Source organism: Cebidichthys violaceus, unplaced genomic scaffold (genome assembly GCF_023349555.1).
Source record: "Cebidichthys violaceus isolate CVI_PGR_0920_01 unplaced genomic scaffold, fCebVio1.0.p SCAF_16, whole genome shotgun sequence".
Lineage (NCBI taxonomy): Eukaryota > Metazoa > Chordata > Actinopteri > Perciformes > Stichaeidae > Cebidichthys > Cebidichthys violaceus.
The window spans coordinates 15,205,685-15,220,358 of NW_027176329.1; the positions used below are offsets into that span (position 1 = coordinate 15,205,685).

General features: G+C 36.5%; 2 protein-coding genes across 4 annotated transcripts; one reads left to right on the plus strand and one right to left on the minus strand.

Moving 5' to 3' along the window:
* Nucleotides 1-1,773: 1,773 nt before the first annotated feature.
* On the minus strand, nt 1,774-7,942 carry LOC137872457 (coiled-coil domain-containing protein 106-like). 3 transcript variants are annotated; one of them, XM_068710666.1, is made up of 8 exons: nt 7,877-7,942; nt 7,684-7,752; nt 6,675-6,839; nt 5,258-5,449; nt 4,505-4,657; nt 4,189-4,398; nt 3,552-3,712; nt 1,774-2,629 (listed from the first exon to the last, which is right to left on the minus strand). In XM_068710666.1, exons 2-8 carry the CDS (start codon nt 7,721-7,723, stop codon nt 2,474-2,476), a joined length of 1,077 nt encoding a protein of 358 aa, XP_068566767.1. In that variant the 5' UTR covers nt 7,724-7,752; nt 7,877-7,942; the 3' UTR covers nt 1,774-2,473. The 3 variants fall into 3 exon arrangements, with proteins under 3 accessions (XP_068566767.1, XP_068566768.1, XP_068566766.1); XM_068710667.1 differs by having other exon boundaries at nt 4,505-4,651; nt 7,684-7,924; XM_068710665.1 differs by having other exon boundaries at nt 7,684-7,924.
* A 118-nt stretch (nt 7,943-8,060) lies between these two features.
* tmem238a (transmembrane protein 238a) lies at nt 8,061-11,023 on the plus strand. The gene is made up of 3 exons (XM_068710668.1): nt 8,061-8,226; nt 9,531-9,688; nt 10,659-11,023. Exons 2-3 carry the CDS (start codon nt 9,535-9,537, stop codon nt 10,820-10,822), a joined length of 318 nt encoding a protein of 105 aa, XP_068566769.1. The 5' UTR covers nt 8,061-8,226; nt 9,531-9,534; the 3' UTR covers nt 10,823-11,023.
* Nucleotides 11,024-14,674: the final 3,651 nt, after the last annotated feature.

Here is a 14,674-nt window from a genome sequence, read left to right on the forward strand (position 1 = left end):
ATACAACTTAAATTCAATAAAATAAGTAATAAATAAATAAAAAACACAATAAAATCAAGTACAAATTTGAATTTATATACAATAAATTAAGTGTTTGATTTATTATTGCTCCTTATTATTGTATTATCAGATCCTAATGTGTTTCTCTTTATTTTTATCTTATTATGAAAATTTTCTTTCCTGAATGTGTAATGAATGGATGAACCAACCAATGATCGTATGCCTATGTTGCCAGATCTACACCTCCCCTGACTAACTCTGACCACAACACCATCCGCTTAATTCCCACATATAAAACCACATGTTAAAACGGTGACAGTGTGGTCAGAAGATGGTACAGAACAACTTAAAGGCTGTTTGTTGTGCACAGATTGGGATACTTTTCCTGATGCAGATATGGACGCGGCTACAGGCTACATTCATTTCTGTGTGAGACAATGTACTTACTAAAAAGGGACATAATTGTGTAGCCAAACAATACACCATTTATAACTAAGGAACTAAAGGAATGCATCATAGGAAAAAGGCAGCATTTAGAAACAATGACAAAGTGGAGCTAAAAATGGTACAAAAGGAATCTAATCAGTTGTTAAATAAGGCCAGGAGACGACAACAGGACATTATTGAAGAACATTTTTACCATTACGAACTCTAAAAACGTTTGGATTCAATGAAAGCCATTATTTGCACACTGTCTCTGTACTATGGATGACAAAAAAAATCACTTTTCATTGATTTTAGTTCAGCTCTTAATACTCTTCAGCCCTATTATTATTACTGGATAAAATGAAACAGATGAATGTAAATTATTTTATTATCAAAAGGTAATATTGTTTCCTAATTTACAGAGTCCAACATGTAAAGATAACCCCTACATCTGTTAGCTCAGAGGACACGGCATTCTTGACTGACTACAAAAAGATCAAGACATCCCATCACTTTACCACTCTGACAACATGTTTTAGAGCAGCAGCTGCAGAAAGACTTTTTGTAATATGTAGACACATCGATAAATGAGTGTGATGTCAAATGTTAAACTGTTTGGTGTTTTTTTTGATAGAAAATAATTTTTTCATGGCACACGGGGTTTTCTGGTCTACGAACACTTATCTTCTTGCAGTGTAACTGCTTGAAAACTGCACATTTACTTTGTTGGCTCTATATATTTTTTTTGTAAATGGCCTCACAATCAAATAAAAGTGATCCACCCCTGTTCTGGATCATGTCTCCTGCAGTGATTTATGAACATATCATGACTACTTTATTTAAAACTGACTGCAGTGTATTGAACTTGGTGTTGATGGTGCTAAATCTGTTTCAGGTCCTTTATCGTACTTTCAGGATCCATCCATCAAAGGTTATCACAAACTATCACAACATCTGCATTACCTCTTCCTTCCACTGGAGGGCGCTGCAGCCTTCATTATATTACTATTACTACGAGACTTCCTACTATTATAAAGAAGAAATCTGTCTCATTTCTTAAATATTCAGTAAGTAAAATCAGTGTTCAGGCCCCTTAAATAATCAGTTGTAGAATTAAACCATATTGCTGCAGTCAGCTTCTTTACCAGAGCATATAGATAAATGGTAGAAAATTAAAATGGAGTTTAGTGTCTAGTGCTGTATTATTTCTCATTTACTCATCTGAATGCTGGACTCACACTGAATTTATACCTTAACTTACATCATTCATGAATCGTGTCATGATTGTAAAGAAGAAACAAAACAATCATACATTTAAAGTGATTTACTTTCTTTCATGATGAGACATTTCAAACCTTCTAATACCACACGGTTCACAAATCTGCAACATCAGCACGCACATCTGGCCAACTCAAATAAAATGTATAGTTAAGGCACCAAATATATGAATAAACAAATGCTCTTTTTTTTTTACCAATAGCAAATATTTTACAAGATATTAATTCAAACACAAAATGCTGTGTCAAAAGGAAATATAGCAAATAAATAAATATGTAAATAAATAAATACATATCTCTTTTTTGATACAAAACAAAAGGCCAGGCATCTTAGTAAACAACCACCTGGGGTCTGTAAATTCTCCCAGAGCAAATTCAACAGTCTTTGTCCAGAATGACACATTTACTCTGATTACTTTGGTTTATATTGTGTCTTCTAGTTAAAGTATAACTTCAGTTAATTCCTGAGGAAAAGCAAAAAGTAACTTGATGAAAATCTTCACAACAACTGAGCTACAGAAAAAAAAAAAAATCCTTCTCACCTTAACAGCTGCTCGATAAATAAAAAGGAAAATCACAAATATAAATCAAGCAGCTTGTTGGTAAAAAACCTTAAATGTTTTCAAACTTAATAAATCCTGTTATTTGGCATCTAATCCTCACATTTATTATATCTTCTTCTTATTTTAAGGCAATGAAAAATGAAAATGGAAACAGTTCAAAATAAAGATGAACCTTGCGTCTCCTCCAGCCTGTTTTTCTCCTGTTGGTCAGTTTCTGAACCTGTAGGAGATCGGCAGCAGCTTGTGAGTCTTCTTCATGGTCTGGACCTTGGCGTGGGTCTGGTCGTCCATGGTCTTGTAGCACCGCCGGGCGTAATCCAAAAGCTTCTCTTTCGACGCCTCGAACTCCCCGACCTCCGCCACCTGCAGGAACGTCAGAGGTGTTCTTTGTTTTAGTGGACATTTAGATCCGGTAGATGCAGACCTTTTTAAACCAGACAACATAACAGCGTTGTAGTCAAGACCACCTAAACCGAGACCAAGACAGGACCAAGACCAGGGTGTTTCAAGACCAAGACAGGACCAAGACTTTGAGGAGTTGCAACCAAGTCAAGACCGAGACCTATCAGGACCAAGACCAGAGTGTATCTAGACCGAGATAAGACCAAGACTTTCAGGGTTCGAGACCAAGTCAAGACCGAGACCGAGGCAGGGCAAGACAAAGTGAAGACTAAGACCAGAGTAAATTGAGACCGAGATCAGACCAAAACTTTGAGGGGTTAAGAACAAGTCAGGACCAAGATCAGGGTGTATCGAGACCTAGACAAGACCAAGACTTTGAGGGGTTGAGACCAAGACCAGAGTGTATCGAAACAAGATGCTGACAAATAACTGTATTGCAATGATTTTACATCTTTTTTTATTTATACCAATGCTACACTAAACTAACCGTTATAACGATTGTTTAAGGAGTCGATTTCATTTTAAGGACAGAAATTGGGATCAGTTGAATATTTAGGATAATTTGTTTAGCAGCAATCAGAGATGAAATACTGATTAGAAAACAAAAGGTAATGATTGTAATTGGTTTTATTCTAACCTTTGGATCAACCAAATGCCTGTGGTGTTGCAATCACTAACACAGAGCTTAAGTTAAGTAATAAATCTCCTCCCAAACAAAAACACAACTACATTTTTCAGTGCGTATGAATTAAACACATTCAAATGTACCGGGTTTTTTTTCTATTAGCGTAGGTTGTAGGCATTATAGAAGGTGACTGACTTTGTTCTGCAGTCCAGACGCATGCCGGCTATCATGAACAGGAACAATAATAAAAAGTCAGACCTTCTCTGGAGCCATCAGCAGCAGCTCTGCGATGGGGGAGGTGGAGGCCATGGTGTTTCGGTCGACTCCGTGGATCTGGAAGGCTCGGGACATGCTCCTCACCCGCTGGTAGGTGGTCAGGATCTTCTTATAGCGGATCATGACCCCCTCTGGGTCTTTAACTGGGGGGGAGGAGGTAGAGAGAGGAGAGGCAAAATGGAGGGTGGAAGTACCGAACATAATAAACTGCTTTTGGTTGATGCAGATTCATTTGGACTCAAACACAGAATTATGCTTTTGGTGCTTGTTTTTATTTCTTAAAGGGACAGTATGTAGGATTTGGTGCCATCTGTTCTGGGCTACTGTAGAGACATGGTGGTGCAATAAGGCGGACTCCTCCTCCCGTTCCCAATGTAGATATGAAGGGCTCAAAACACAACGATTCTTAGTTTCAGGTGATCATGAAATCATAGTTATGAATATTGTATTTCATTTTTGCTAATATATCTCTCTAAATCCTACACACTGGCCCTTTAAATCTGCTGGTTTGACTTCAGCAGGACAAAGAACTTTGTGGATTAAATAACAGTATAGTACATAGTATATAAGTCTAGTATAGTTTAGTAGTATAGTGTATCGTATATAGTCTAGCACCCACCTCTCTGTCTCTCCCTCCCATGGGTGATCCTGAAGATCCTCCTCATCTTCATCCTCGGCTCTCCGTTGGCTCGCCCTCGGCCCTTCTTCTTCGACCCCTTCTCCACCGAGGAGTCCTCGTCTTCCTCCTCCTCCTCCTCCTCCTCTGCTTCCTCCACATACTCGTCCTCGGTGTAGTATTTATCCTCCTCCAGATGAAACTCCTGCTTCACTGCAGCCGTGAAAGGTGAGGTGGTAAATAATGTAACAGTTATTTCTGTGCGATGTTTGACACGTCAATATTTTTCTAACATAATAAAGTGCATTGATTGGCTCACCGGGGATGGCAGTGCTGCGACGGGTCCGAGATCCTGATCCCTGCAGCCGTTTCAGGGTCATCCCAGACCTCGTGGTCATGGGGGAAGGAGGGGAGGGAGAGCTGGCGGGCTGGACCTTCACACCCCGCTGGGAGTCTCCACACCACTCTGTCACTGGAAGAAAGTACATTACTCAACTCTAATATACTCAACTAGAAAAAAACAGCATGATGGGCAGCTGTTTTTACTAGCTCTTGAAATATAATAATAATATTATTTAAGTTTCATTGTGTGTCTTTTATAGACAAAGTAAAAAGGTGTAAAAAAGGACACCAATAATCTAATGCAGTGAAGGTTGCTTCTGGAACTCTACTTGAGAGTTTCTATTTGGAAATCATTTATACTTTTGCACCACATAAATCATAGAGGAATCACTGTACTTTCATCCACTACATACATTTCACCCATTGGTTTGTTCACTGCCGTTTTGAAGCCTCAAGTCTGGCAGTTTTGGCCGACACCATCTTGTTTTTTGCAACCAGAAGTGACACGAGAGGGTATTTCTTATGTATAGTGTACCTATTTTAGCTGCTTACAATATATTTCCTAACGGATATTAATGACATTTAATTATCTGTTGCTGATATTAATCCAGTATATTACACAAATTATTAGAATTGTTAGAGATTTTAATGTATGTTCCCCTGACGTTAACTTGTTGATATTTTATTTTCTCGTTAACAAACTAAACAGATGAGTTCGCCGACCCCTCACCCTCGGGACCCCTCATGCTGACGATGAAGCGGTCCAGCTGACAGCGCAGGAAGTTGCGTTCCTCCTCCAGCTCCTCGATGCGCTTCTGCAGCCAGGCGTTCTTCTCCAGAGTGACGTACAGGTGAGCTCGCAGGTTAGAGACCAGGATGAACGGGCTGTACGGAGAGTGAGGAGGCTCCTGCACCACGGGCTCTGCAGGACGAGACGTTAGAGAGTGTTTAAACCTCAGAGACAAAGCCTCAAGAGAATGCCCTTCACTTCCACTAACATTTAGAGACTGGTGTGATTCACATGTGCACACAAGAAACTAATTAACCTAAATCTACCAGTCTATATATATATATATATATATATATATATATATATATATATATATATATATATATATATATATATATATATATATATATATATATATATATATATATATATATATATATATATATATATATATATATCAGTACTTTACCCCTATTTACTTGAATTACTGAAGGGATCCTATTCATTTTATCACTTATTTATTAATACTTTTTTCTCTTTTTCTGAGGTTATGTTATCATGCCATCATATTGTCACATTTGTTATGTTTATTTTGAATGTATTTTAAAAATAGAAAGAAAGAACAAAGACAGAAATAAACCCCAAATCTACCTGTGATATTTATATATATTTTAGTTTCTAAATGTATCGCTTCTGTCAAACTAAATATTAATGTTATTACGCCTTTTGTTATTTATTTATATATTGATTTTTTTTTCTTCTTTGTCATGCCTTCACATTGTGGTGTTTTTATGTCTAGTTTGCCTGTAAAAAATTAAAAAGACACAAATGTGTGTGTGTGTGTACATATATATATATATATATATATATATATATATATATATATATATATATATATATATATATATATATATACACAGTATATATAGTTTTGAAATGTATCTGTATCAAACTAATTATTCATTGTATTATGTATTTTGTGGGGTTACATTGTCATCACATTGTCTTGTGTGTTTTGTGTATTTTGACTGCATTTAAAAAAAGAAACAGATGTTGAGGAGACAATGAAAAGTGTGAAAAAAAGTTCAAACTATTTTGATTTTGAAAACTGCTATCAAGAGTAATTTAACATTCTCAATATCCTTAGAAAGTTAGATGAAATACAAATGTGTGTAAAGGAAGAACTTTTACATTTTGACTTAATCTAATTTCTCTAGGTTTCAACATGCTTGTTAAAAGAGGATCAGCTGGATCTCAGACACAACTCATATTGACAGACTTTCCACCATCTATTGAACTCATCATGAACACCGTTAACTGCTGGTGAACTAACTATCCCAGTTTGTTGCTGCTACTTCATCAGACTGGTGAAAGGCTGTAAGTAAAGCGGTGGTCATGTGTCGTAGACGTGACGTACCGTCCATCATCTGCTGACCCTGGTTCAGGTGATACGCAGGAGGCCTCTCGATGCTCTCCTCCAGCGGGAAAGAGACCTCATAGGCATCCAGATACAGACCTCCTCCTCCTCCTCCTCCTCCTCCTCCTGATGATGAGGAGGATGATGGTTGGGACATGTAGTGCTCTGACAATCACACACAAGACAGCACAACATTAGCAAGTTAAGTCCACCACAGCCAAAGATTACTTTCATTATTAATTCATCTGTTGATTCTTCTTTTATTAGTTGATTTGAGTTGATAAAACAGGGTTTCCCACAGTGTTTTAGAGCGTTAAAAGATGTCCTCCTCTAATATCATCACAGGGCAAATGTATTTCACAGAGATACATAATGAGTCTGACTTATGTTTGGGCTAAAATGATTAAATTGATCATAAGACAAGATGTTGTCAATGAAAAACCGTCCATTATAATTCCTCAGAGCAATGATGTAAAACAGAGTAAAGTACAAAATCCTCATCTTGAAGAAGCTGAAAGCAGAAAATGTTTTAGCATTTTAGCTTAAAATCAATGAGTTACACAATAGATCAATATCTCAAGTGTTGTAGATTAATTACTATGGACTGTCTTATTGTTTTAACTCTAAAGTTCTAAAGTATTTTTAGGTTATTCACTGGCGCTTTACATAAACTACACAACAAATTATAAAATAAGAAGAGATATAATGTCATTTATCTGGAGGGAAACTGTGCAGCAGCGGTACAAAAGCAGGAAATAGTGCAAATTTAGAAATATGTATTCAAAAAACAAGAGTTAAAATATCAATTAAACGATATCCAAAATATACAAAATGGCAAAAATAATAGTTATATGAGGATAAACCAACAAAACAGAACATCAGTAAAATAGTCATAACATAGCAAACTGTTTTAAAAAAAAAGTGTATGAAACTAAATGAGGTAGTATGTCATAAAAAGTCAGTGGGTTAGTAGCACGAGCTGGATACGCCATTTAAAAGGTGCTCTTACCTGGCGGGTGTGCATCGTCTCTGTTGGTTGGAGGGTTCATGACTGAAGGTTCCGTTCAGGTGAGCTGCACTGATGAGTAATACTCTTAAATACTGTGATAAACTTGTTATTATTAGTCTCCAGTTATACTTCTGTAATACAGCCTGAAACGACTCACAGCTGCCCGCGCGACGTCACCCTCAGTGGCAATTACCTGATTATTAAGTGGCTTCAACTGGTGTACCACGCTCAGGTACGCACATGCGCACAACGATGTGTTTTCATTCGCTTCAGGAAAAAAAAAAGCACCTTTTAATACTTCTGTCCAAACGGCTCAGCAGCTCCTAAACTTTTCTGTCTGTCTGACTCCACCTCAGACGGAAGTGTCTCGAGAGGGGGGGGCAGACCGGAAACGCATCACCTGAGGTGGAGGTGCGCAGGTAGCGTTGGAGAAGGCGGCGACGTCCGCAGAAAGGTGAGCAACGCGGAAGCAAAGAAAAGCTGCACGAGAGGAGCTTCAGGAACGATTGACTTTGTATGCAGCTGGACGGACAACAAAAACAAGTGAGATACATTAATATAATGAATGGTGTAGAATTAAATGTTTTGTTTGATTTAATGTCAAAATCTTTGTCAGAAAACAGACTCACCTGAGGAGGCTTTCTGCTGTGGTTGAGTTCATGAAGCTAAACTCTTAGATTGTCCATCTTTTTCCCACTGTTCGCACAATAAATTCAACATTAAATGTTGTTTTGTTGTGATGACGTCATGACTGAACAATGTCACACCTGAAGACCTTGATAATATTGGACAGAATCACACAGGTGTTTAGTGACGTTAGCTGGGAGGCTATGAACATGGTGCTAACATTGATTAAATATTGATTATACGGTCAGTGGAGGAAGTATTCAGATCATATACTGAAGTAAAAGTACTAATACAACACTGTAAAAATACATCTCTACAATACTTCTCCAGACAAATGTTCCCTGTGACTGTTGTACTATTAAATATTAATATTAGATTATTATTACTCATGCATTAATGTAAAAACAGACGTTGGAGCTAATTTCTAACTATTAACTAATGCCTATTATTATATATAATATATATTATATTATATAATCTGTCAATCAACTAATCGTTTCAGCTGTTTTTTGTAAACTGTTTTCTAGTTTAATTTATAAGAAATATATTTTATAAGCTCTTTGTATTTGTCGTTTGTTAAAACTTAATTTAGGATTTTTGTTTTGTTTAGCTTTTTTTCTAGATGAGTTTAGTGCCTTTTTTTTTCTTTCTGTTATTTATTAATTTTACATGTGCAATGAACTTTGAAGTAAATGATTGTTTTTAAGATGATCAAAGAAACATTGCAATATTAATAAAGAAAAGAACATACTTGTGTAAAAGTACCTAAAATCTGTACTTAAATACATCAGACTACTTGTGTAAATGTTCTACGGTACAACCCTGACATCAAATACATAAAGTAATCCCAGTACTACTAAGATATGATTTTCACTGTTGATATTCCAATTGTAGATGGGTTTTTTTTGTGATTTTCTTTTCTTAAGCAAACTGTCAAATATGAACTTAATATGTCTGAAGTTTATTCATGATTATGAATCTCTAGCTCATGTTTTGTGCTGAAAAATGACAATTATCATTCAAGAAAAACCTAGAAATGTAGAATTGTATTCTACATTAGGGGTAAACATACATACTAATATATGGTGGACACTAAAAACATGTATTTGCAGCTCTAAAAAGCAGATTTCATTGAAAAAAAGTCACATTTGAATGTTTTTTCAACATAATATCATCCTGATGAAGCAGGTAATAGCAGCCTTTCTCCTCTTCTTCCTCAGTTCCATGATGGTCCTGTGTGACGGCCTCTCCCACTGTAAACTGGCTCTGGTCTTCGCCGTGTTGATGGATCTACTGGGAGGAACCGCTCTGCTGGTGGGGGTCTTCGCCCCCCTGGAGATCAAAGGCCGGGACTTTGGAGACTTGCTGGTCTATACTGGTATGAAATGACTGTCCCAGTGATGTGGAATAGATGTGGTGAGTTCCAAACTCATGAAGTGTGAAAGAGGAAGCAGATACAAGTAGAAAACATCCAGTCGTTGGTCGTTCTCTACTGGTGTCTTTATTCAGTGGGATCAATCAGTAGTAGTGGAAAATAAATCTCTGATATTTTTGTGAGGGGATTGATTTGTTGCCGTGTTTTAATTTAAAATGTTAAAAAGCAATTATTATTATTATTAAATACAGAAAAGACCACAAACAACATCATGCAACTCAAACAAGTATATATATATATTTATTTAATTTTTTTTATTGGATATTTTTCTCAGTCTTGCTTTCTTTATTTAGTGATGAATGATCCTTGAACTTTAATCTAATAACATGTATCATAATTCGGAAAAATAAGAAAGTACATTCTTAGTAGAAAACATTGTTTCTATGAGAGAAATTAAGAATGATCATCCTGGATCATGTTTTATTAAACAAAGGAACAAAAAGCACAACTGCTTCATCAAGCAACATTTAATGTTAAAACACATTAAATCAACACCAAGTCGAACGTAATGAGCTACATTTTGTTAACAGCGTGATATAAACTCTAAAGAAAAAGGTCAAATCAAGAGGAAGCAAAAATAGCAAACACGAGAAAGAGAAAACATTAAAATAGGATGAAAAGAAAAAGACAATTAAACATAAAATATAACGTTATTGACATCAACGGAAATTGTTGTGCAGCAGTTGCAGTATTAGGCGAGAGAGAGTGCAAATATGAGATCTCAATAAATCCAAAACATGAACAGCTTGGGTCCACGTTTACTTCCTGTCAGCTGATGTCAACAGGAAGTAATAGAATAAGTAAAAAAAACACATCTTTGTAACAGTTTTATCTCTTTGATCATAGCTACTCGACTAAGCGGCGGACTTCCCCGAACCGACTCTCTAACGCGCGGCCCCTGCTCTGTTCACAGGAGCTCTGTTCGTGCTCATGTCTCTGGCCGGGTGGGTGCTGTGGTACAGCGGAAACATCGACGGTCTGACCTCCAAGAGGGAGCTCGGACACATCAGCAGCGTCGTCGACCGGCTGGCCCGCAACATCAGCCGCAAGATCCGCACGTACAGGGGCCACCCGTGAGCCAACGGACAGGAAGTCTGACTACCTTTCAGTATAAGAGTCTGCTGCCTCCTGTGTTCGTCAGTGTTAGTATGAGATACAGACACTGAATCGAACTCCTAGTGTTATACCTCAAACATTTCAATTACAGCTCTGTTACATGGTATTGATGTTTTATTATCAATAGTATTTTTTTGTGTTTATATCTGGTCTCTTGTTGTATTTCAATAAATGCATTTTTTATGCACTATAAATATCTGTCGTTATTACATTTTCAACCATTTAAGATGAATTCTCTATTTACAAACAAGTGTAATATAATTCTATACATTTTAATAAGTTAACAAGTAGAACAACACAAATTAAAACAATAATATTGTTATATATATCTACAGAGATATCTGTAGATATATATAACAAAATTATAACAATATTTTTATATAGCTATATATATCACTGTCATCATTATACATGTTCATACATAACAGGATGAAGAGGAAAACATACTGTGTAGATTATACATCATTGTACATTCACTATATATAACATATATATATATATATTGTTGGCGTATTTTAATGTCTTATTTATATCTTTGTTCCATTTGTATATTTTATACAAATAATGGACTATATCTATATTATTCCATTATATCTATTTTATATATATATATATATGTATATATATATATATATATACATATATATATATATATACGTATATATATATATATATATATATATATATATATATATATATATATATATATATATATATATACGTGTATATATATATATATATACGTGTATATATATATATATATACGTATATATATATATATACAGTTGTGGTCAAAAGTTTACATACACTTGTAAAGAACATAATGTCATGGCTCTCTTGAGTTTCCAGTTATTTCTACAACTCAGATTTTTCTCTGATAGAGTGATTGGAACAGATACTTCTTTTTCACAAAAAACATTCATGAAGTTTGGTTCTTTCATGACTTTATTATGGGTTAACAGAAAAAGTGACAAAATCTGCTGGGTCAAAAATATACATACAGCAACATGAATTAGCAATTTTGGTGACTTAGAAAGTTGTGTCAATGAAATGAGCTTCATAGCATGGCCTCTTAACTTCTTGTGAGTGATTATGAGTGACTACAGCTGGTGACTTCTCTGAGGCCATTTAAATAGGGCTCATTGGATACAAACGCCCACAAACGCTACAATGGGAAAGTCAAAGGAGCTCAGCATGGATCTGAAAAAGCGAATCATTGACTTGAACAAGTCAGGAAAGTCACTTGGAGCCATTTCAAAGCAGCTGCAGGTCCCAAGAGCAACAGTGCAAACAATTGTTTGTAAGTATAAAGTGCATGGCACTGTTTTGTCACTGCCACGATCAGGAAGAAAACGCAAGCTATCACCTGCTGCTGAGAGAAAATTGGTCAGGAGGGTGAAGAGTCAACCGAGAACCACCAAAAAGCAGATCTGCCAAGAATTAGAAGCTGCTTGAACACAGGTGTCAGTGTCCACAGTCAAGCGTGTTTTGCATCTCCATGGACTGAGAGGCTGCCGTGCAAGAAGGAAGCCCTTGCTCCAAAAGCGGCACCTTAAGGCTCGACTGAAGTTTGCTGCTGATCACATGGACAAAGATAAGACCTTCTGGAGGAAAGTTCTGTGGTCAGACGAAACAAAAATCGAGCTGTTTGGCCACAATGCCCAGCAATATGTTTGGAGGAGAAAAAGTGAGGCCTTTAACCCCAAGAACACCATGCCTACCGTCAAGCACGGTGGTGGTAGTATTATGCTGTGGGGCTGTTTTGCTGCCAATGGAACTGGTGCTTTACAGAGAGTAAATGGGATAATGAAGAAGGAGGATTACCTTCAAATTCTTCAAGATAACCTAAATTCATCAGCCAGAAGGTTGGGTCTTGGGCGCAGTTGGGTGTTCCAACAGGACAATGACCCCAAACGCACATCAAAAGTGGTAATGGAATGGCTAAATCAGGCTAGAATTAGGGTTTTAGAATGGCCTTCCCAAAGTCCTGACTTAAATCCCATTGAGAACATGTGGACAATGCTGAAGAAACAAGTCCATGTCAGAAAGCCATCAAATTTAACTGAACTGCACCAATTCTGTCAAGAGGAGTGGTCAAAGATTCAACAAGAAGCTTGCCAGAAGCTTGTGGATGGCTACCAAAAGCGCCTAATTGAAGTGAAAATGGCCAAGGGACATGTAACCAAATATTAGCACTGCTGTATGTATATTTTTGACCCAGCAGATTTGATCACTTTTTCTGTTAACCCATAATAAAGTCATGAAAGAACCAAACTTCATGAATGTTTTTTGTGACAAAGAAGTATCTGTTCCAATCACTCTATCAGAGAAAAATCAGAGTTGTAGAAATAACGGGGAAACTCAAGAGAGCCATGACATTATGTTCTTTACAAGTGTATGTAAACTTTTGACCACAACTGTATGTGTTGTTTTGATATATAACCTACTGTAACTCGGGCTGAGCGGTAGATCATCCAGCCAATCCTGGACTGCGCTTATGTGCTAAATATCCGGGTTACATCAGGTAACTTCCTGTGTTCCTCTGGATTCCATTCTGCTGGACGACATGGTGAACTCAAGTGAACGCTCCTCCGCATGGTGAACCAGACCAAAAGGAACCCGCGGTGTTGAGAACGGTCAGGTGTATCGTGTGTACCTGGCTCACACAACTGTCCACAAGTAGGTTGGTAGGAATTGAACTCGGATGAACTGAATAAACTCTTCCATGGAATGAACTGAATGCCTCTATTTGTTCCCCTCTGATGTCTATGAATCTTATATATCTCAGAGATATTCAAAACTCAGATCATTTTTGTATGTATGTATGTTTTAAATTGGTCATGTAATGAATTTATAAATACAATGCTTGGTTAAAACTGGTTCCTTCAGCTTAGTACCTAAATGACTGGACCATAACTTCTGTTCTACTTTAAGATGGATCCCACTTGTTACATGTACTTCACTCAGGAATATCAGGAGTCCTGCTGTACTTCTTATTGTTTTATTATATCATTATTTATTATTTATCTATTGTTATTTCTATTAAGATTTTACACAAAAGTTGAGGTGAAAAAAATGCATTAGAACAACATTCAAAACATAATAAAGAAAATAAATATATCAATTAAGATAGAAAAAATACAGTTATAGTGTGTCTAACATGCAGATAGTTGCCCCAAACTGAAAAGGTAAATAAATCATGCTATTGTACTGTATATCTTTATAATAATATATAATTTATCAACTCCTCTGCTTACATTATTCCTATCTGCATCCGGTTTGGTTGTTGTGCTGCTGTAACACCTTATTTCTCCTCACTGGGGATCAATGAATATTTTTCTGATCTGATATTCAGAGTAATTAGTAGATCTATGATCTGTGCTGACCTCTACTGGTGACTCACAGGAATCACAACATCAGCAGAGAATACATCCACCTGAAGAAAGATCAGATAAGATAAGATATGATATATATATATATATATATATATATATATATAGTTTAATGTGTTTATTGTCTATCTGCAGGTTACAATCCTCTTCACTGCCTCTTTAGAATGGAATATAAGAATAACTATAAGATGATTGAACTCCACCTGAACTCCAGATTACTACATCCATAAAAAAAGAGGAACTGACATGGCAGCAGATTTTCTCTCCACCTAAAAGGAAGTTTCCCTCTGACACGGCTCAGATAATCCGATTCACCTGAAAACACCGGCCAAGTCCGAGACTACAAAGTAATAGATTACTCGCTGTGGGATTATTGTAATCTGCTCTTCTCCAGTAACAGACCAGTTAATCCCAAAACAAG